Raw genomic sequence first — 23,167 nt, 5'->3', positions numbered from 1 at the left:
CATAGGAAGTGAGCCCACAGGAAAGACAAGCAGGAGCCATCTTGGAAGCTGGCACAGAGCCAGTGGCAGCCATCTTAGATGCTGGCTCCCTAGAGAGGCATAGCCCACACAGGTGAGGTCTAGTGAAGCAATCAGCCCAGAGACTAGAGACAAGACAAACACAGACAGAAGCCAGCACAGCTGATGACCCCCAGAAAGAAGGTAAGGTTGAGGGTGGTCACGGCCACAGACGTGACATTTATTAGGTATATAAATAATACTAACAGTGCAATACGTAAGTAAACAGGCACCCAACTTTCAGAAAATGAACACACACCCACAAACCTCCCTCCCCCACTCGTATGTCTCCCCTGCTCCATACACATAGAGTCCATGTAAAATATGCTTGTAGTTCAATAACTGGCTACAAGCCAATGGTGTCAGTGAGTTTCAGAAAGGTTCCCAACGAGCTTGAAAGCCATAACCTGGGACCATGTCCAAGGATGAGCAGTATAAAATGTTTTGTACTTTTTTGGGATCTTGCCAGGTATTTGTGATCTGGATTGGCCACTGTTGGAAACAGGATGCTGGGCTTGATGGACCTTTGGTCTTTCCCAGTATGGCAATACTTATGTACTTATGACCGGAGCTCCAGCACCATCAAATGTAGCATTGCCGATCTCCACTGAGCCAAGGTTGGTGAATCTCCGTCCAGCCACTTCTGTAAAATACATTTCTTTCCCAAAAGGATGATTCGTTTTAGAAAGCCCAATAAACCTATGGGAGTAGGATGAGTAACCGAAATCTTGTCAAACATTTCAGGCTTAGCCTGCCACCTACAACTCCAGAGATAGTTGACATGAGAAACACATTTCTCCAAAAAGACAATATAAGTGGGCACCTCCAGAACATGTAACCTAAAGTGGCTAGTTCCTGAGTACACTTTGGACATTACACAGTAGGTGATAAAGTACCCAAATAAGCCCTACGTGGAGAGACAAAGTCAGAGATAAAAGTGATATTGCAACTCACCATACAACATATCCTATGTAACAGCCTGGTTTTGAAGGATACAGCGTTTCAATTGCTCCTCAGTAATAATAGTATCTAGATCTGCATTCCATTTATCCATATAATTTTTTATAATCAAGATCGAGGATTAACTCCTGAAGCGGTTTATGATAGCACTTCAACGGAACCAACAACTGGTCATCCAACCAGTACACCTCTGTAAAAGTTTCATGCAAGGACGAGGATACCGCCTCCACTGGCAGGGAAGCTACATAATGCCGCAACTGGTAGTACTAGAAATAGGCCTGTGCTCCCAGTTGAAATTCTGCCCTTAAGTCTGCCAAAGATTTCAAATAACCCCCAAATCAGTCACCACATGAAAAAGATACAGAGCACTGTTCGACACCCAGTGTTTGAACGCTCCCTCCAAAAAGCCAGGCAGGAACTCCTAATTTCCCACATAGTAACATAGTAGATGACGGCAGAAAAAGACCTGCACGGTCCATCCAGTCTGCCCAACAAGACGAACATATGTGTATACCTTACCCTGATTTGTACCTGCCTTATTCAAGGCACAGACCGTACAAGTCTGCCCAGGAGTACTTCCTGCCTCCCAACCACCAGTCCCGCCTCCCATCACCGGCTCTGGCACAGACCGTATAAGTCTGCCCTCCACTATCCTCGCCTCCCAACCACCAACCCCTCTTCCCCCCACCTGCTCTGCCACCCAATTTCGGCTAAGCTTCTGAGGATCCATTCCTTCTGCACAGGATTCCTTTATGCCACCAAAGGCAAGAAAAGTGTTACTCGAGAACTTCGACCCAGCATCTGTCCCACCTTTCTCCACACCACCCAGAGCAGCGTACAGAAGAGGGAGCAAACTCAATGTGGAAACGATTAAAGCCTTTCTTCCAGAGATAAATTTTTCGAAACCTAATACAATCAATGGTCCTAAGTCATGCAGATTACTGCAACGGAATCTACGCGGGATGCAAAGATCAACTCACAAAAAACCTCCAGACCGCCCAAAACACAGAAGCCAGGCTGATATTTGGTAAAACACGATTCGAAAGTGCCAAACCACTCTGAGAAAAGCTGCACTGGCTCCCAATCAAAGAAAGGATCACCTTCAAAATTTGCACCCTGATCCACAAAATTATTTACGGAGTAGTCCCAGGATACATGATAGACCTCATAGATCTACCAACCAGAAACAGAATCTGATCATCACGATCATACCTAAACCTACATTACCCAAACTGCAAAGGACTAAAATACAAAACAACTTACGCATCTAGCTTCTCCTACGTAAGTGCACAACTATGGAATGCACTCCCAAAAGCTGTGAAAACAATCCATCACCATTTAAACTTCAGGAAATCACTAAAAAACCTCTTCAAAAAGGCCTACCCCACCGACCCACCGTAAATCCCCCAAACCAGCAACACAGCATAACCAATGATCTTACTGGACAATATGCAATCTATATTCCCTTCGACCCTCTTGTTGCCTAATACACACCTACCTCATCAGACCACAATACAACCTGTATTTGTTATCAACCGAATTGGCAAATGCCATTACGGTACTATGTAAGCCACATTGAGCCTGGAAAAAGGTGGGAAAATGTGGGGTACAAATGTAACAAAAAAAATAAATAAAACAAAGACTCAAGAAACGTTTTAACTGGGAAGGTTAACCCCCCCCCCCCACATATCACATCATCTAGCCATACATTTATATAGATAAACAAAAACTTTCAAAGGGCACACAGCTCTTCTCGCATGGAGAGAAGCTGCTTCCTGCCCTGCTGTATTTTCAAGAAACATCCCGAAATACCCAATATACCTTCCAATAAAAAGTGCCTCACTGTTCCGAAAGTACAATCTCATAACCAAATCTGTCTTGTTGAAACAAAAAAATAAGTTAACAGTCTCTGACTGTTCCACAAAAAAATGAGTCATCGTTCTCAATTTCAGCTCCCACATTCTCTTCTTCTTGAACTCCACTCTATTGATCAAATTCTCTGTCTCCAGGAAAATAGTAGGTTGGTCTTATTTAAAGGTGGTATAGCGGTTTTTGGTATTCTCAAGAGTCTTACTCAAATATTTTTTTTTTAAATTCCAATAGAGAAATACACCTGAGTTATGGGAAACAAACAAAAAATTCAAACATCTAGAATATTTTTTCAAATTTTCAAATTTCCTGCCAACCTAAACTTATTCTCAACCGGCAACTTCTCATTTGCTATGGCAACGTCCATTTAAGAGGGACAGGGCTCCCAGTTTTTGCACCTGATCTGCTTAACAAAGACTCATGACCCTGACTCTTCTTAACTGAATATGCAGTCAGGAAACCGCTGAAGAAAAAAGCCTGATGTAAAGACACAGATGTCCAAATGGCCTCCCTAGAATATTTTGCATGAGAGCAGTGCCAAAACCACAGGAAGTCAGGGGGAAGGGGGACTATGCTCCTGCCTTACCCCATCTGCTGCTACCCACCAAGTAGCTCTATCTTCTGCAATTGCTCTTCTAGTGTCTCCCATGAACTCTCTTGATGCAAGGTCTTCCGACCATGCTCTCTGCTTCAGCAGTGATTCCCACGATCCTCTGGCAGGACCTAACAGTGCACCAATGGTGGCTGCATCTCCTCACAATTCCTGCCACTGGAATCAGTTGCAACTACAAAGCTGCACTCAACAAAGACAGAAGAGGGAGGATGGATTGCACTTTGGGGATCAGTGGCATCTCACCATCCAGGCTGGAGGCAAAGCAGATCTTGGGTTGGACAGGTGATGAGCAAAGCTTTGATTTAATATCTGCCAGAGGTTGATAGGATAAAGGTTCCAGGGGGATTACCCCCGAGTTTCTTTTTCTGTTTAGGCATGAACGAACAAGGAAAGCAAGCTACCCAGAATTGACAAAGCCCAAAAACTATCTCAGTGTGCTCTCATACTGGGGTTGGAAACAAAGTATGTTGAAATAATAAAAGTAACTTAATAAAATGTGATTGGAAGGTAAAAATGCCAATCTTAAATATCATCAAACACAACTCTAACTGAAAAATAAACACCTAAATTTATATTTTATTGATACCAGTATCCCTACACACAAAATATTTACTTTACATTTTTTGGTGCTTATAAATTGTTGATGTACCCAATCTGCCATATGAGTTTAAGAGTGAGCTGTAAGTGAAAAGTTTTACCTTTTTCTCATCTTTGGTAGATTGTAAGGTGTGGGGTTTTGTTTTTGTCTTTTAGGGAGCAACGATCATGTTCCTGTTCCAACAGCTTCTGTTTCACTATGACCAAAGGAAGCTATTGGACTAAAGCCATGCTGGTGACTGGTTCAAGCACTGGTAGGTGGTGGGTGCCCTCTCTCTTTGTAGGTCTCTCTATGTCAATTTGTTCATGGCTTAAAATGTGCTTTCACTATGGCAGAAAGGAACTGGGAGTAGCAAGGTAGATGTTTGGTGTGAGGCTCCACATTTTCTGTTATCTAAGGTTTTGCTTGATCCTATCTACAGTGGAGAAGCAAAAGGCTAAATCTTATGTCTCTGCCATGATAGCAACGGGTCCAGTGGGGACAGGCCTGATGAACTCTCTTGTTACTCATGGTGCCATGTTACGTGAAGCCTCTGTGCAGCATCTGGTAGCAGAACTGTTGAATGAGGAAGGTCCAGTATCTTCCTTGGCTTTTGAGATCACCTTGAACCCCAAGGAGAAAAGGCACACCCAAGACCCTGTTCTGATTTTGATAGGTCAAGCTGAGGGTAAATTGAAGATGGCACATGCTGATGATACTGAGTAAGATGGCAATAGAGGAGTCAGGATTTTCTTTTCTAGAAAACACAGTGCCTCTTTCCTTCCTTGCATTGGAAGTGACACCAATTATCGACTTGGGTGAGAACGCCTGACTTACTGGTGTTTACGGCTTCAGCATTTGAGAACTTTGTTTTGGAGAAACAGTATATAATTTATTAGGCTGGTAACTGATAATTTAGGCAGAGGTATCTTTGCCCAAATTAAATCATTAATTACACAAGCGGCTAAACACATTAAAGAACTTGCTACTTTAACCACAAAAGTTAAATCTACTGAGGACTGCAAAAACTGGAGTTGGTTGGTTTGATGAACGATAAACCTGTACTCTTAGGAAACTGAATGGCCCAAAAATGTTTCAAGTCCAAAACTAAGGTTTCTTAATTTTCTGAAAATACCATCTGTAGGTTCATTTGGAATGTTGAAACAGTAGATAGAAATATTGAAATTGTCTCCAGACTCTACCTTTAAACCAGAAGTAAATGTACAGAAAAATCAAGTTTGTAACTCAATGTCTTCAGACAGTTTGCAGGTAATTTTTTTTAAAGCAAATCTCCAAGCAATGTAGTCTCCTGGAATACTCTGGTGGTCACCTTTGAATGGGAGTTTAATTGCAAACATGTATTAACATTACATTAAATATAGGCAGCTTCCTTTTTCAAAGTTAAATGAATGGTTTTCCCCATTGCTGCAAGACTATGCAAAAGAAGAGGAAGCAATATCTCCTCTTGTTATCTAGTGTACTTCAAATTGGTGCATTTTTCTTCCTGAAATTTCCATATGTTATTCTTATTTTTGCTATACACCACTTTGCATATATTTCTTCAAAAAGGCAGTAAATAAATCCTATTAAATAAATTATAGGGATTTAACATACGCATTTTAAAAAAGAATTTGTGAGACTTCTTGATTTAGAACCAAGAACCAATACAAAACAAAACACACACACACAAAAAGCAAACAAAAAGAACAAATCCTCCCTATGGGGGGTTTACAGCCTTGGATAAGCAAAAGGACCCAAACTGACACTTGTAAACCTTTTTCACATTTTCATTTTCCATAGAATTCCCCCCACCAACCAGCAGGCATTCTGGATCACAGAGTGAATGCTTCTAAAGGGGGGGGGGGGGGGGGGGGGGAATGGGACGATATACCGCCTTTCTGAGGTTTTTGCAACTACATTCAAAGCGGTTTACATATATTCAGGTACTTATTTTGTACCAGGGGCAATGGACGGTTAAGTGACTTGCCCAGAGTCACAAGGAGCTGCAGTGGGAATCGAACTCAGTTCCCCAGGATCAAAGTCCACTGCACTAACCACTAGGCTACTCCTCCACAATGAATCACAAAAGGTTTCCAAATATTTTCACATTTAGCAAGAGTATGGTGACAAATATTTATTTATTTATTTATTTATTTGTTGCTTATATCCCACATTTTCCCACTCGTGCAGGCTCAATGTGGCTTACAGTAAATTAAATAAAAGTACAAACTTAAAGGTAATACAAGCATCTAACAGAGTGAACTAGATAGGGAAGGGGACAAGGATACATTAATCAACATTGCAAGTTGAGGGGTAAGTCTTAGCAAAGAGGAATGTCTTTAACAACTTCTTAAAAAGGCCGTGGTCTTCTTGAGTTTTGAGGTGATGAGGTAACATATTCCAGTGTTTGGGACTCCAGTAACGGAAGGACGAGGCAAAGAGTTTCTTGTACTTTACTCCCTTACAGTTCGGAAAGTGAAGATGGAGATAGGACCGAGCGGCAGGGTTGGCATTTCTAGGCGGAAGGTCAATCAAGGGGAGCATGTATTCCGGTGCAGTCCCATAGATGATTTTATGAGTTAGGGAGCAGATCTTAAAAGCAATTCGCTCATGTACAGGCAGCCAATGAAGTTTAAAGCGCAGGGGTTCGGCATGTTCAAAACGTCTTACTTTAAGGATGAGCCTCGCCGCAGTGTTCTGAGCCGTTTGGAACGTTTTCAATAAGGAAGCCTGACAACCCACGTAAATACCACTACAATAATCCAGGTGGGATAGGACCAGCCAGTGGACAAGGGTACGAAACAAGTCTCTTGGAAGGAGGTATCTGATGCGCCGAAGCCTCCACATTGCCTGGAACATTTTTTTGGTAACCAAGTGTACATGATCAGCCAGCTGGAGATGTGAGTCCAGGTGTATTCCTAAAAGTCTCATGCTATTGGCAATCGGGAGGGCCGAGCCCAGTACTGGAAGCATTGTGTCAGATACATGAGCGTACGTGGACGAGAGGATGAGACAGTGAGTTTTTTCCCTGTTGAGCCTGAATCGGAACACCTTGGCCCAGTGTTCTAAAGTTCTAAATAGCCAGCAAACACTCCATTTCACAAATGTACCAGAGTTTAGTCACCCATTTCACCAAGGAGGACACTGGGGCTGTTTCCAGTGTGCTGCCACATGGCATGATATCCAAACAAAGTCTGTGAAATGGGTCTGGTGGTTTCTTAGGAAATAGGAATATCACTGGAGTCCAGGAAATTGGTCGACCCAGCCATCTCTTTAACTGATGTTGAACTGCTCGCCAATAAGCTTTGGCCTTTACACAACTTCACCAAAGATGGCTCACAGTGCCAGGTCCCCCACAACAAACAGAAGTGGTCCCAGGAAGCATATGTAAGGTACTATCTGAACATAACTGACTGCATTTTCTTTAAAACGCATTGAAACAGATACCTTCAATAAGCCCTTCTCCATGATGTTCCAGTCATCCTCCTCAATGGAAATCCCAGCTCCCACTGTCAATTATGACAATGGAGAACTTAAGGGCATGTCTGCTTCTGCTGAAATTTATACAAACAGGAAATAAGGCATTTGTAGCCTCCAACATAGGCATTTTTTGAGCCTTCACAGTTGTCTTTTTTGAGTGATAAATGTTCTCTCTTCTTTCTTTTTAAAATACCTTCTGTGAGGTATATGTATAACTTCACACAGGGATTCTTATTCTGTTTTACTTTATTTTTCTCTTCACTGTCCTTGAAATTGTGGTGATATACTTGCTCAATTATTGTAAACAAAAAAAAATAAATTTAACAAATGTGCTTTCAGAAGATAAAAGTCTGGCAGGTGTTTTGGTATGATGGGTACTTTGTTTTAATGTGTGTTCCAGGTCAAGCCATCATAGCTGAATTTTTAAAATATATAATGTATTCCAAGTCGTTCTTGTATAATCAGCAATCCATCTATCCTTCAGAAATGTTATTTTTATATCAAACATATTACAATTTAGAAAAAATATATATATATTTTTTATTCCTACTCTGTTTATATTTTGGCTTAAATTTTGAAATGTTCATGATCTTTTAGCCTACATGTGATGTCCCTGTGTTGAAATCAGTCTTTCCATTTTGGCTGTGTAAGACTAAGTTGTACTTTTTAATTTATATTTTGCTTCCTTTGATATGATTCAGTAGTTACCTGATAATTAATTGATATTATTTTAAACTAGTTTTTATGTAGTAGTTAGTCCCTTATAATATTTATATTTACACTAGTAAAAAAGCTCCGTTTCTGATACAAATGAAACGGGGGCTAGCAAGGTTTTCTTGTGTGTGCATGTGGGAGTGTGTGTGTCCCTGCCCTCTCTCCCCGCCCCCCTCTGAGTCCTTCACTGTTACAGAGAGAGCGATTTGATTTCGTGCTTTGCTGTGTTTTCCTTCACTGTTTGTGTTAGAGAGAGAGCGAGGGCGGGGCAGACACACATGGGGAAACCGGATATCTCTGTCCCTGCCCTCTCTCCCCTCCCCCTCTGAGTCCTTCACTGTTACAGAGAGAGCGATCTGATTTCGTGCTTTGCTGTGTTTTCCTTCACTGTTTGTGTTACAGAGAGAGCGAGGGCGGGGCAGACACTCATGGGGAAACCGGATATCTCTCCCCCTTCACACTTCCGGCTGGAGGCTTGATAGAACGTTGGTGGTGCCTTTTATATTGAGAGATTTGTTTTTAATCTATTTTTATACTTATGTTTAATGTTAAAATTATATATTTTGTTTAACACTGGACCCCAGAGGTAGGCATTTAGCTGAAACATGGCCACGTTGGGATCAGTTGACACAGTCAAGAGACTGCATATCTGGATATGAAATAAATCATTTTGGTGGATCTCTGTGGTGGTTGTTCTTCTCCAGGTTGTTACTGCTCTTTTATTTCTTCAAGCCTTTAATGTTCTCCACGTCCACTGCTGGCATCTGCTTTGTGCCCGTGTACCTGCTTCCATCATTTGTTTTATGGTTTTGTTGCAGTTCACTAATGCATAAAAAGGAAAAGCATTTGCTGGGTTCTGCTTTGTCTGTGCAGCACTCTATTTTGTTTTTCTCTTTCTCATAAATGCATGCTGATCATACAATGGGAGGCTCAGATGGAAGAAAAAGAAATTAGAAGAGTACTTTTTATCTCCCTTATAGATTCATACTCTCAGAAGAAGCAACTAAAAAATTAATTTTATTTCACGACAAATTTTAAGTAAATGGTTTATGGACATGTCTGGCATCTTTTCTTTTAGATATTTTGTGTGCACAATTTATTTTCATAAATCCAAAAATACGCACACATATGTATATACCGCAAATGCTTGACAGTGGATATGTGAAGATTTTGTATGAGTAAGAGATAGGCATAGATGATAAAGGAGTATTAGGCTGGTTGTGTAATGTAGAGGATTGGCAAAACTCATGGCTTTTAAAAAGCATTGCATTATCTGCTGTGGAGAAAACTGTATGACATATTTAAAAGTGGCTTTTACGATCAGAAAAGGCAGCCAGTAGGCAGCTTTTGTCACCTTCCTCTCTCACAGTATGCCTTTTCCCAACTAGGTTTACTGTTCTATCCATAAATAAAACATAGGTGACAAAATCCCTCAAAAAAAAAAGAAAAAAGAAAAAAAAAGAGCATGAGGCAGCTGTGCAGCCTCAACAGGGGCCTCAAAAAGAAGCTCTTCTCTTGGGCCGAGATAAATACATTCTTGACTGAGAGCTCTGAGAGGCAAATAAAAGGGGTAAAGCATACAGGTAAATAATCCCATTGTAGGCAAAGTGGAAGATTATCAATGGGAGCATATATGGCGGTTCCTTTTTCTATTTTTTACTTTTTTTTTTTTTTTTTTTTAAAGAAAGAGCAGCATTAAACTTTTTTTGTTCAACAAAATACACCCAGTTGAACATCTGGAATGTTTTCCAAAAGTAAGATAAACAATTGTAATATCCCAAAAACATTCACTCCTAAACACAATACTTTACCTCCTCTGGGCACAGTTCACAAGCCTTTGCAAGGGTCATCCTAGCACTATGTGACCTCTCCAAAAAGTAGCCATTTGATGTTTCATTGCTCTGCACTGGTGGAGACCAATTATTATACGTGTACTGTGGATTGCCAGTGTATGGCCTACGTTCCAGTTCCTCTCCAAGCCACTCTACTGCCCAGGTCCACTTTCTCTTCAAATCTCCATTACTCTACAAAAAGAAAAGTAAAATGTTTTACGTTAAGACAATTTCTATAAAGGATAATATTACACTGCTCCACTACCCTTTAGAAAGCAGGCAGTAGTCTCGTACTTTCACATATGCCAACTGTTACTGAAGGTCATCTTCATGTTTGAGATGGGACCCACCTCCTTCAAGCTCCTTCCACCAAGAAAACCAATGTTTAATGAAAATGTTTACTTTATTTATTGGAATTTATTAAACGCCTTTATGAAGAGATTCATCCAAGGCTGTGTACAGTAGGTACAGCTTAACATAAAACTTACAATTTTAACAGTATAATAGTAAAATAACCAAGAATAAACGTAGCTACAATAAATGAGGTAAACTTGAAAACAGTAAATTGAAACCTAGTAATAGAACGACCGTGAAACAGTATCAAATATATACACATTTAATAGTACTGGCATTCAAATACCAGAGATAAAATACGTTAGCATAATACTAATGATACACCTAATAAGCAGCATTAGAACATTCAACTAACAGATATGATGTTAAAAGAGTTTTTACAATACAGCTTACCATATAGCTGAGGGACCAATAGCAGATATATGATGGGACCAAGATGCGTGGTAGAGTCAGTTGGGATAATTTCATGGTTAGCTAAAATTAAGGCAAGTTCTTCGTATAGTTAAGCAAGAGATACATCAAGAAGGTGAGTTCCCTGGGCTGGACAGAGGCTACCACCAACCGGACGGTCTCCATTCTGAAATGTGGCACCTTTAGAGCCCTACAGACACCCTTTAAACCGAGAATCGGATGGAAGGACCTCTTTTTCTTTGGGACTACAAAATAAATGGAATAGATTCCCAAGTAACTTTCTTCAGGGAGCAACGGTCATCATTAACCCTAGCTGGAGCAGACACTGAAGAGTGGCCTGCACCACTGCTTGTTTGGTTGGAGCTCTGCAAGGAGACTCCAAGAAAAAAAAATGTGCAAGCAGGCTAGAAAACTCCAGCGTGTAACCATCTTTGATAATCTCCAACACCTACTGATCTGTAGCGACTTTGGTCCACTCATAAAAATATGACAGACAGATATACACCTATCAGTAACTGTGAGGAGTGACCTGGCGCACCTTCAATGTGAAGGGCGACTGGCATTGGGTGAACGAAAAGATGTGTTACCAGACCTTTTGTTGCTTTGAAAGGAAAATTGCTTGCTTTGGTTAAGGGATCTAGAGAAAGGAGTAGAATGTCCAGGTCTATATCTCCTTGCCTCATGAAAGCAAGACCAGGCCTGGGGTGGGGGAACAGACCTGTAAGATTTATGCTGGTCTTCAGGCAAATAATTGGATTTGGAATCCCCCAAGACCCTTTTTCAGCCCAACAAATTCTTCACTCCCCTTCAGATTTTAAAAGGAAAGAGAAGGGGGTGGGGAAGAGAAGGGACACCAGAAGGCCACGCAGAACCACCTCAACCCCCAGCTCAATTAGAACCAGGGCCACTGGATAAGGAGCAGGCGTACACAGATTAACTCAGGAGCTACGATTTCCATCTGCTGGGGATAAAGGAATACTGAATTGCCTCAGCTATACATTGCCTATTTGGACACAGCACAGTTCTATCTCCACCTGCTGGTAGACAAGCATAACCCACCAGTCCCTGGATTGACTTCCACATACTCAATCCAACAACACCAACCCAACATGTCAATGTTTCGGAGCTGATGCTCTACTTCAGGAGAATTCCAGTCCTGTTGTAATATTTTCAGAAGCTTCTAATTTCAAAGAGATTCTGATCTGATAAGTACTAATGGGAGTTTTTCTTGTTTTGTGTTTTACATTTTGCAACTAGTGTTTGAAACCTTTTGTATTCTATAAAAGCAACATATGGTTTAATAAAACAGGCAACCAAGGAGTCCCAATAGTGTGGATGTGTCCTCATACACAAGTTTATACCGGCTCTGAAGGTGTAAATATGTACATACTCTGTGTGTATACTCATGTATTTTATAAAATACATGTGTTCATTGCAACTCCTCCATTCCTGCTCCGCTCAATCTATGTTCCCAGGGATGGCTTTATGAGTTTCATTATTGACGCATGTACTTAAAAAAATTGTTTGACCAAATATGCACATATAAAAGCCATTTACTGTACGCAAAACACGGATTGTAAAATTGCCTCCTTGAATTTTGTGACCATATGATGTTCCTCCTTTGAGCGCAACCTTGTATTGGAAGAAGTTGACCTGCTGGTTTTTTTGCTCTGCTGTTCTTTGTTTTGCAGCGATTGAAAGCCCCTGACGCAGCCCTTGTGGACGAAACACAGTCTGCGTCGGGCGATTATTTTATAATAAAAGTTTCAACTATACCACTGATCTGCTCTTTTTTGCCTCCACATGAAGATAAGAGTAGTACTAATAAGCCATTTGCATTGCAGCCAACTTGACAATATTTCCCATACTATAAACTGAGATTTGTAGTGCACACCTCAATAAATGGTAGGTTGTATTCCTACCACAGAAAAATGGTTGAAACAGCACAAAGACAGGAGAAGCAAGCTACATACATTTTCTGCTAAAATGGTCACTTTCCCTTATTCCTTATGTTATAGATTTTTTCTACACATTTTACTTGCTTTCACTCCTTTGCCCCCCTTCCATTTCCCCTCCCCTCAAAAACAGTCCTTGCAATTTCTTCACCATGAAATGCAACTCTCCACTGTGAAATAAACCTGATCCAGATGGGAGAAAGTGTGCTCACTTGTACATAAACTACAAGGTCTGTGGGCAAGATAAATCAAATTACTGCCCCTATAGTGACAACTAACGGCTGGACAAAAGAGCCAAGGCAGTCATTAGGGAAGCAGTATTACTTTTTTGATCAATCCTCTTGAAGTTCATTGTAGTATTTGGATTTCAAAGGAAGAAACAAAAAGTTAAAAATACACCAGGTAAGTGTTTTGATTAGTTTTTGTGAGAAGTGAAAGGCAGAAAGTACTTGTAGAGAAATACCAATCAGAAAAGATCTGAAGCTATGACTAGAGGCTATTTTCAAGGAATACATAGAAGCTGCAAAACATTTAAGGCTTCACTTTCTACTACACTTGCTAATTAACTTTAAAAAATTAAATAGGAATTGATACTTGAAAAACATGTTAAAATAAATTTCACAATAAACCTGATGAAAGCGGAGCAAAGCTGCAGCAATTCTGTAGATGTCCTTAGTTTTATATGTACTTGGTCATTATTCAGCTAGTACAAATTTAGGACATCTTCAGCTTTTTGTTCAGTTCAGAATTATGCTTAACCTATCAAAAATTACAGAATTTTCATAAAAATGTTATAATTATAGTGTGTAGGAAAGAAAATGACCTTTGTCATCATCAATGAATAGTCATTACCTGATGAAAAGGGGAATGGAACCATCAGTTTAAATATAGAATACTAGCCGTTAAGCCCGTTAAAACGGGAAAGATTTGTGTTTTGCAAAACGTAATAATTCTCACCTCCATCCATCCATGTTCAGCTCCTCTCTCCCCTGCCCTCGATCCATGTCCAGCAACCCTTCTCTCTCCCCTGCCCTCCCCCGATCCATGTCCAGCAGCCCTCCTGTCTCCCCTGCCCTCCCCCCGTCCACCAACCATCCTCTCTCCCCTGCCCTCCCCCCATATCCAGCAACCCTCCTCTCTCCCCTGCCCTCCCATGTCCAGCAACCCTCCTCTCTTCCCTGCCCTCCCCTCCATCGATCCATGTCCAGCAACTCTGCTCTCTCCCCTGCCCTCCCCCCCATATCCAGCAGCCCTCCTTGTCTGCCCTGGCCTCACCCCGTCCACCGACCCTCCTCTCTCCTCTGCCCTCCCCCCCATAACCAGCAACCCTCCTCTTTCCCTTGGCCTCCCCTCTCCTGCTCTCTCCCCTGCCCTCCCCCCATGTCCAGCAACCCCTCCTCTCTGCCCTCCTCTCTCTCCCCATGTCCAGCAACCCCCTCCTCTCTCCCCCCTGCCTTCCCCCCGTCCAGCTATCCTCCTCGCCGCCGCTCCCTCCCCCCTCCGTGCCGGGCCCCCTGCACTGACATGAGAGCGCCTCTCACCTCCGAGTGAAAGCGCTGCAGGCAGCAGCAGATCGGTCTGCTGCTGCCTGCAGCGCTTCCACACAGAGGTGAGAGGCGCTGTCATGTCAGTGCAGGGGGCCCGATACGGAGGGGGGCGGAAGCGGGGGCGACGTTGGGGATGGGGGGGGGTGGCGGTTGGTGCGCTGGCGATGTTGCTTCGTCTCCAGGCTCCAGCGTCAGTTTCCCTCTCTGTTCCACCCTCTGACGTCATCACGTCTTGACGCGAGGGCAGGACAGAGAGGGACGTCTCTATTGCGCATTTGTGGGTGAGTCGGTCACTTGTCATTTATATGTTTGATGATAGAAGAAAAGGATTGTAAGACTGGTTTAGCTTGTCAATTTAATTCCTCACCTGTAGGATTTGGTAAGCTACAGGACAACTGCTGAAGAGTGCTACCATGCACTTTATACACTGATAAGCTCTTTTCTGATAGTGGTTCTTAGAGCGCTGAACAGTATCGAATAAACCATCCCTGTCGTCTGGTATTCCTTTAAGTGCATTGTGAATCCTGGATGGAGGAATGGGAGGTGGGTGGCAAAAAAAAAAAAAAAAAAAAACCAAGAGTCAAATTTTTATAAAATCTCTCTTCAATGAAATGTAAACTAAACGCATTTGACAAAGACAATATTTATGTTTTTGACGCACAAGAAAAATAAAGTTACTCATCTGTAGAAGGTGTTCTCCAAGTACAAGCAGTAGGTCATATTCTTACAGTTTGGAATCCCTAGCTATCCAGGCTGCCATAAACAATAATAGAGTATGAGGCCGTATGGCGTTCTATTTTTTTTTTTGTAGGCAGCTTGGAACACAACAAAATGGGCCTATGGAGATGCAGTTGGATTCTAATAGATTCTGAAGGACTGTCTGACCAAACCGAGTGTCATGTTCAGCATCCTGCTCCTAACAGTAGTGGGATGTGAATGAGTGGACTGAAAATGAAGTTGCAGCTCTGCAAATTTCCTCTATGGAGGCTGATCTCGTAGGCTATTGATCCTGATATGGCTTTGACAAATGAGCTGTGACATGACCCTCCAGAGTTAGTCCAGACTGGGCATCAGTAAAAGAAATGCAGTGCCTCAAATTGAGGTGTGCCATGGGAGTTACATGGGCAGTGGAGATCATGTGGCCTAGCATTCTCAATATCTGCTCAGCTGATACCTGCACTTCTGTAACTACTGAAGTCAGAGATTCTATCTGCTGCTGTAGGAAAAATGCAGAAGCTTGAGTCATGTTTACCAGAGTTCTTATGAACTCCTATCATTGGGGTGGGCTGGGTTGGGATAATTTATGATGAACCCTAATAATGCCAGCACCCAAACGGTCATGCATATGCCCATTCCTCTGGTGTGTTCTTGACCAGTCAATCATCTAAGTAGGGAAACGTGCACTCCCATTCTGCCTAGAGATGCTGCAATGACAGTTAAGCACTTTGCGAATTCCTTGAGTATTAACGCAAGGCCAAATGGCAGCGCATGATACTGAAAGTAGTGTTTCCTTAAAGGAAATCTCAGATACTGCCTGTGGCTTGGTTAGCAAAATTACTCAACTGTAGCAGATGTTCTCTGAGGATAGCAGGCATATATTCTTATGAATGGGTGACATCTTTTGACAGAGCCCCGGCACTGATGCTACCTAGTGTTCAAGAAACATTTAAAGCCTTTGGCAGCACCTGCACTGCGCATGCGTGGGTGCTTTCCCGCTTGACATGAGTGCACAGGACCAGCAGTATAATGAAAAAGGGCGGGGTGGGTGGGACTTATATACCGCCTTTCTGTGGTTTTTCCAACTACATTCAAAGCGGTTTACATATTATATACAGGTACTTATTTGTACCTGGGACAATGGAGGGTTAAGTGACTTGCCCAAAGCTGAAGGAAACTCATCCTTTGGGAAGTGGGAGGGGATGTTAGAATGTGGCCTGCTGTTCTTAGAGAACATCTGCTACAGGTGAATAAATATGCTTTCTCAAAGGACAAGCACGACATGATATTCTCACAAATGGGAATCCCTATATACCAGGCTCACCAAAAACCACTTCCAAAGGACAATAGGGGCTTGCAAAACCCAACATACATTAATTAACCTAGAACATATATACAATATTATTGTGAAGATGCAGCTTGGAACAGAACAAAAATGGGCCTAGGAAGGTGGAATTGGATTCTACATGCCAAACAAATTCTGCACAACTGATTGAACTGATTGTCGTGTTGAGAATCCTGCTCAAGGTAGTAGTGAGATAGATGTGAACGTGTGGACTGAAGACCACATTATAGCCCTGCATATCTCCTCAACGGGAACTGACCTCAAGTGGGCTATCGATGCAGCACTGGCTCTTACATTGTGAGCCATGATATGACCCTCTAGAGAGCCCAGCTTGGGCATAAGTGAAGGATATGCAATCTGCCAGCCAAATGGATAGAGTGCATTTACCAATGGCTGTCCCCCTCTTGTTAGGTTCAAAAGAAACAAAAAGCTGGGTAGAATATCTGTGGGCATTAGTGAGTCGAGGCACCAGGGGCTTCTAGTGCATTGGGGAAGCTTCCTCCCTCAAAGTGCTGGAGATCGACACAAGTGCAATGTGCACCAATGCCCTTTGAGGACTCAATGTCAACAGCAGGTAGTGCATGGGTCTCGCGGGTGGACTGTACTGCCTCCAGCTTCAACAAATATGCCTTGACGCAATAGCTTCTTACCATGCAAAGCAGCACTCCATGTGTTCCTTGAATCTGCCCATGAGTTGCTCCTTGAGAGCATCCATTGAGCATAAAACTGTTGCCACTTGGACTACAGTTAAGACATCAGCTCCATCGTCGGCAGCAGTAATAAATGATCGGATTATAACAAAAGTTCCTTCTTTTAAATATTTAGGTATCATTACTGCCCAAGAACTTTCTTTTAAGGACTAAACTGCTTAGTTGACTACTTTTTATTTTCTTTGACAATTTCGTACTATTCCATTATACCTTGATGAGTCCTCTCAGCAGACATTTGTTTATGCTCTTGTCACTTCACAGTTAGATTATTGTAATGTTATTTATTCAGGGTTACCAGCATCATCATTACACCATCTACAAACGATACAAAATACAGTTGTCTAGATTCTTTCAAAAGTGAAGCATTCTGACCATATTTTTCTTCTCTTTAGTCATCATCACTGGCTTCCCATTGCCTACTGTATTAAAATTTAAGATTCTATTTTTACCTTTAAGGCTTTTTATCATAGTACCCCCTCCTACCTTTGCTGCCCTGGTTGTTCCTGATGTTCCCCGTAGATTTCTTCTTAATGACTGCCATCTTCATATTCCCAGATCAGCCTCCGGGATTCCAAACCGAACGATCGCTCATTGTGGAAACTCCGGAAGGGAGCCACCAAGCAAGGACTGGACACTGGTCTCCAGATAAGCTCACCTGCGATCACCTGTCCGGACCAGATCGATCCCCGGAGGCCTGATCAGATAGCCTCCTGTGAAGAGGGCTCAAAACAGGAGAAGCGGAGCAGACGCCGTGCTCGGAGCGGAGAACGGTCGAACTGAAGCTGAATTGGTCAGAGAAAGTTCACCAACGGCAAACCGATCCCAAGCCCAAGCCCTACTGACTCGCAGCTGCCTCATTGCGTGGCCTCCTGAAGGCCTGATCGGATAGCCTCCCAGTGAAGCGGAGACTCGAGACGGGAGAGGCGGAGCGGGCATAAAGGGAACGGTCGAGCCAAAATTGAGTCAGCAAGGAGAAGGCTCAATAGCAACAAACCAAACCCAAGCCCTCCTGACCCGTAGATGCCCGACCACGTGGCCTCCCATAGCGAGGGCCCCACGTGGAAGACTGGCCGCGTCCTGCCTAAGAGGCACTGCCTCTGATGCCTGAGTCGCCGAGGCAGCGTGCATCGGAGCAGAGACGTGGTGCGAGGCGCATCCGCTGCATGAGCCCCGGAACCGGGTGAGCGTTGCCTTCGTCGGCCCATGCTTCCGAGCCCCGGCTAAATGAGGCGTACTTCCCCATGACCTGCTGACGGAGGACCGCCATGACAAAGTCCCAGGAGGAGAGCTGACACCATTAGTTCCCTCTCTAACCTGGAAACTGGCTCCTGCTCTTTCGCTTTCCTTTTTTTTTTTGCTTTTCTTTGCTCCTTTTGTTTTTGTTTTGCTCTCCTGCGACTAAAAGAGGCTTTCACCTGGAAAGCGGTTCTGCTACTGGAGGACCATCACGACGGAGTCCCAAGAGGAGAGGTAACTAGCTCCTTCTCTCACCTGGAAATCGGACTCTGCTTTTCTCTGCTCTTTTTGTTTTGTTTCCTGCCCTCTGCGACCAAGACGAACCTATACTTGGAAAGCGGTTCTGCTTTCTGTATTCTTCCACTCTTTTATGCTTTTGTTTTTTAAGACTCAGACAAGGCCAGTGCTAGCCCATGTGGCACGTATTGACTTGCACAAGAATATTAAATACGAACTCAGTGAACGGTCTCTTTTGCAGCCCCAAAACTACCTGTCTTTGTCTATAATATTAATAAGATCTCTAGTCATGCTGATTATTTTGGGATGAGCTAGGAAAACTGACACCAAAATGAATATAATCAAAATACTTCTGGTAATCTACTCACTTTCACTGATCCACCTAATACTATCCATCCCACTCACAGAACATTACTCCATACCCATCCTACAAAATCACCAAAAACTGATCAAACATTCCAACTCCACCAAATTGACACCATTGTTTAAACACGGACATCACCAACAAAACGGGAGGAACGACCACAACAAACACACACCACCCAAGGAATGACAAATAACAAAAATCCACGTAACACCAAACCTAGCAGACCCATACCAAAATATCCAGGTGGGCTACATCAATGTTAGGTCCATAATTAACAAAACAACAACAATATCAGACTGGATTACCTCAGAAAACCTTCGACCTTATCTTTATCAATGAAACATGGATCCTCAACCAAAATGACCTGATAATCCTTGAACTATGCCCGCCAGGTTACAAAATCACTCATCGGACCAGATCGGAAAAGAGAGGCGGAGGTATAGCACTAATCTACAGAGAACAATTCATCACTGAAACCACTGCCGACTCCATAATACCCCAACTAGAAATTGCCTCATTTAGAATCCACAATTCCCTGATTGATCACCTGAACTGCGTCCTGTTCTACAGACCACCCGGCAACTGAACGAAAGCCAGCCTATCTTCACGGACTTCATATCAAACAACTGCGTAAACAATTCCAACATACTATTACTAGGCGACATTAACCTTCACGTAGAAGACCCCAATTCTACTAACGTATGGGAATGTAAAGACTTCCTACAGTCCTGGGATCTCAAATGACCTCACACGCAAACTACCCATATCAAGGGGCACACTTCTTATCACATAAATTGTCCACAGATCATAACCTACTAATAACAGACATCAAATAGACAGCAACACCTTGGACCGACCATTACAAACTGAACCTAATTTTAAATTGGCAGAAGAAGGGTTCAAATCGCACACCAGAACATACAACTTACACCACAAGAGGGCAAATCGACTCACATGCATTCTGGCAAAAGATATATGACAACGAATGGACTACATGAACTAATTCCATACTTTATCTCAACTGCTGGGATGACAGATGCAGCAGCGTACTAAACGAAATAGCACCCTTAAAAACAAGATCATCAAAAAGACAGAACACTATACCATGGTTCAATGACGAACTAAAAAAAAACTCAAAACACAATCCAGGAAACTTGAACGAGCATGGAGAAAGACAAAAGATGAACATACACTCAACGCATGGAAACAACTACACAGAAAATACAAATATGCAATAAAACAAACCAAAAGGTCCTACTACAAAACTAAATTAGGACCGGATTACAAAGATATGAAGAAAATATAACCAACTTGTAAATAAGTTACTAGACACCACCTCTATCACCACAACCGCAGACAAACTCGCTAACTACTTTAACGAAAAAATAATAAAACTTCGCAGTACACTTCCTCATCACAATACTGACATCGAAAACTTCTTCAACAATCTGGACCTAACCTCCGACGGATACCCAGCTGACCGCATATGGACAACATTTAATCTCCTCAACACCGAATCAGTTACACAAGCGACTCACAGGTTCGCTATGACCCCATTGCAAACTGGACACATGTCCCAGTCATCTACTAAAATCCGCCCCCGACCGCTTCACAGCAGACCTTACATCCCATCTAAACTTCATGCTACAACAAGGTCCCTTCCCTGAGGAATATGATAACATCCTATTCACCCCAATACCAAAAGACGCCAAGAAAAGCACAAACGATCTTACCAACTACCATCCAGTTGTGTCTATCCCACTAGTAGTAAAAATGATGGAGAGTTTGGTGACTAAACAGCTTATGGATTACCTGGACAAGTTCTCAATACTACATAATTCACAATCAGGATTCTGATCCCACCATAGTACCTTCTGGTGCGCGAACCGTACACACCGCGCATACGCGGCTGTCTTCCCACCCGTCGTGTGTGTGTTCCCGCTCAGTTTAATCAACAAGCAAATAAACAACAAACAACTCCTCCAAAGGGGAGGTAGGCGGGTTTGTGAGAACAATCTGCCTGCTGTCCTCAGAGAATACCTGCTACAGGTATATATCTTCGCTTTCTCCGAGGACAAGCAGGCTGCTTGTTCTCACATGTAGGGTATCCCTAGCACCCAGGCTCACTCAAAACAACAAAGAAAGGTCAATTGAGCCTCACAACGGCGAGGACATAACAAGGACTGACCTAAAACAGAACATCTAACTGAGACTGCAGCCTGGAACAGAATAAAGATGGGCCTAGGGGAGTGGAGTTGGATTCTAAACCCTGAACAGATCCTGCAGCACCAACTGCCCAAACCGACTGTCACGTCGGGTATCCTGCTGAAGGCAATAGCGAGAAGTGAATGTGTGGACTGATGACCACGTCGCAGCCTTGCAAATCTCTTCTATAGTGGCTGACTTCAAGTGAGCCACCGACGCCGCCATGGCTCTAACACTATGAGCCGTGACATGACCCTCAAGAGTCAACCCAGCTTGGGCATAAGTGAAGGAAATGCAATCTGCTAGCCAACTGGAAATGGTGCGTTTCCCGACTGCGACTCCCCTCCTGTTGGGATCAAAAGAAACAAACATTTGGGCGGACTGTCTGAAGGGGCTTGTCTGCTCCATGTAGAAGGCCAATGCTCTCATGCAGTCCAAGGTGTGCAACTGACGTTCAGCAGGGCGGGTATGAGGACAGGGAAAAAATGTTGGCAAGACAATTGACTGGTTCAGATGGAACTCCGACACCACCTTCGGCAAGAACTTAGGGTGCGTGCGGAGGAATACTCTGTTGTGATGAAACTTGAGATAAGGAGCGTGCACTACCAAGGCTTGAAGCTCACTGACTCTACGAGCTGAAGTAACAGCCACCAAGAAAATGACCTTCCAGGTCAAGTACTTCAGATGGCAGGAATTCAGTGGCTCAAAAGAAGGCTTCATCAGCTGGGTGAGGACGTTGAGATCCCATGACACTGGTGGAGGTTTGACAGGGGGCTTTGACAAAAGCAAACCTCTCATGAAGCGAACAACTAAAGGCTGTCCAGAGATAGGCTTTCCTTCCACACGACAATGAAAAGCACTAATTGCACTAAGATGAACCCTTATGGAGTTGGTCTTGAGACCAGACTCTGACAAGCGTAGAAGATATTCAAGCAGGGTCTGTGTAGGACAAGAGCGAGGATCTAGGGCCTTGCTATCACACCAGACGGCAAACCTCCTCCACTTGAAAAAATAACACCACTTCGTGGAATCTTTCCTGGAAGCAAGCAAAACCCGGGAGACACCCTCAGAAAGACCCAAGGAAGCGAATTCTACGCTCTCAACATCCATACTGTGAGAGCTAGAGACTGGAGGCTGGGATGCAGAAGCGCCCCCTCGTTCTGAGTGTTGGAAAACACTCCACGGTTCTTTGGAGGACAACTCCAGAAGAAGAGGGAACCAAATCTGACACGGCCAGAAGGGAGCAATCAGAATCATGGTTCTGCGGTCTTGCTTGAGTTTCAGCAAAGTCTTCCCCACCAGAGGTATGGGAGGATATGCATACAGAAGGCCTCTCCCCCAATGAAGGAGAAAGGCATCCGACGCTAGTCTGTCGTGGGCCTGAAGTCTGGAACAGAACTGAGGGACCTTGTGATTGAGCTGAGTGGCAAAAAGATCCACTGAGGGGGTGCCCCACTCTCAGAAGATCTTGCAAACAACGCCCATGTTGAGCGGCCACACGTGAGGTTGCATTATCCTGCTCAACTTGTCGGCCAGACTGTTGTTTACGCCGGCCAGTTACGTGGCTTGGACAAACACATCTGGATGACTTCCCGACACAGGGGCGAGATCCGGTGCCCCCTGTCTGAATTAGGATGATTTGATTGGACAGCCGATCTCTGAAAGCCTTTAGAGCGTTCCAGACCGCTCGCAACTCCAGGAGATTGATCTGAAGACCTTTTTCCTGGAGGGACCAAACTCCCTGAGTGTGAAGCTCATTGACATGAGCTCCCCACCCCAGGAGGGATGCATCCGTTGTCAACACCTTTTGTGGCTGAGGAATTTGAAAGGGACATCCCAAGACCAAATTGGGTCGAATTGCCCACCATTGAAGGGAATTGTGAAAAATCGGCGGATTGCGTCTTCTAGATCCCCCCCAGCTTGATACCATTGGGAAGCTATGGTCCAGGGATAGGAGAGTGGCTGCCTTCTGCACCAGCTG

General features: G+C 43.4%; 1 protein-coding gene across 1 annotated transcript in view; it reads right to left on the bottom strand.

Annotated features, from left to right (window-relative positions):
* USP9X (ubiquitin specific peptidase 9 X-linked) overlaps positions 1 to 23,167 on the bottom strand; it is a 377,318-nt gene that overhangs the window by 9,757 nt on the left and 344,394 nt on the right. Inside the window, exons 42-43 of the mRNA XM_030202341.1 lie at positions 14,737 to 14,893; positions 10,082 to 10,294 (exon numbers count right to left, since the gene is read on the bottom strand). Of these exons, the coding sequence (XP_030058201.1) occupies positions 10,082 to 10,294; positions 14,737 to 14,893 (370 nt within the window). The remainder of the gene's footprint in view (positions 1 to 10,081; positions 10,295 to 14,736; positions 14,894 to 23,167) is intronic.

This window comes from Microcaecilia unicolor, chromosome 4 (assembly GCF_901765095.1).
Source record: "Microcaecilia unicolor chromosome 4, aMicUni1.1, whole genome shotgun sequence".
In the NCBI taxonomy this organism is placed as follows: Eukaryota; Metazoa; Chordata; class Amphibia; order Gymnophiona; family Siphonopidae; genus Microcaecilia; species Microcaecilia unicolor.
The sequence above is the reverse complement of the archived record's forward strand: the minus strand, read 5'-3'. Positions and strand labels throughout refer to the sequence as shown.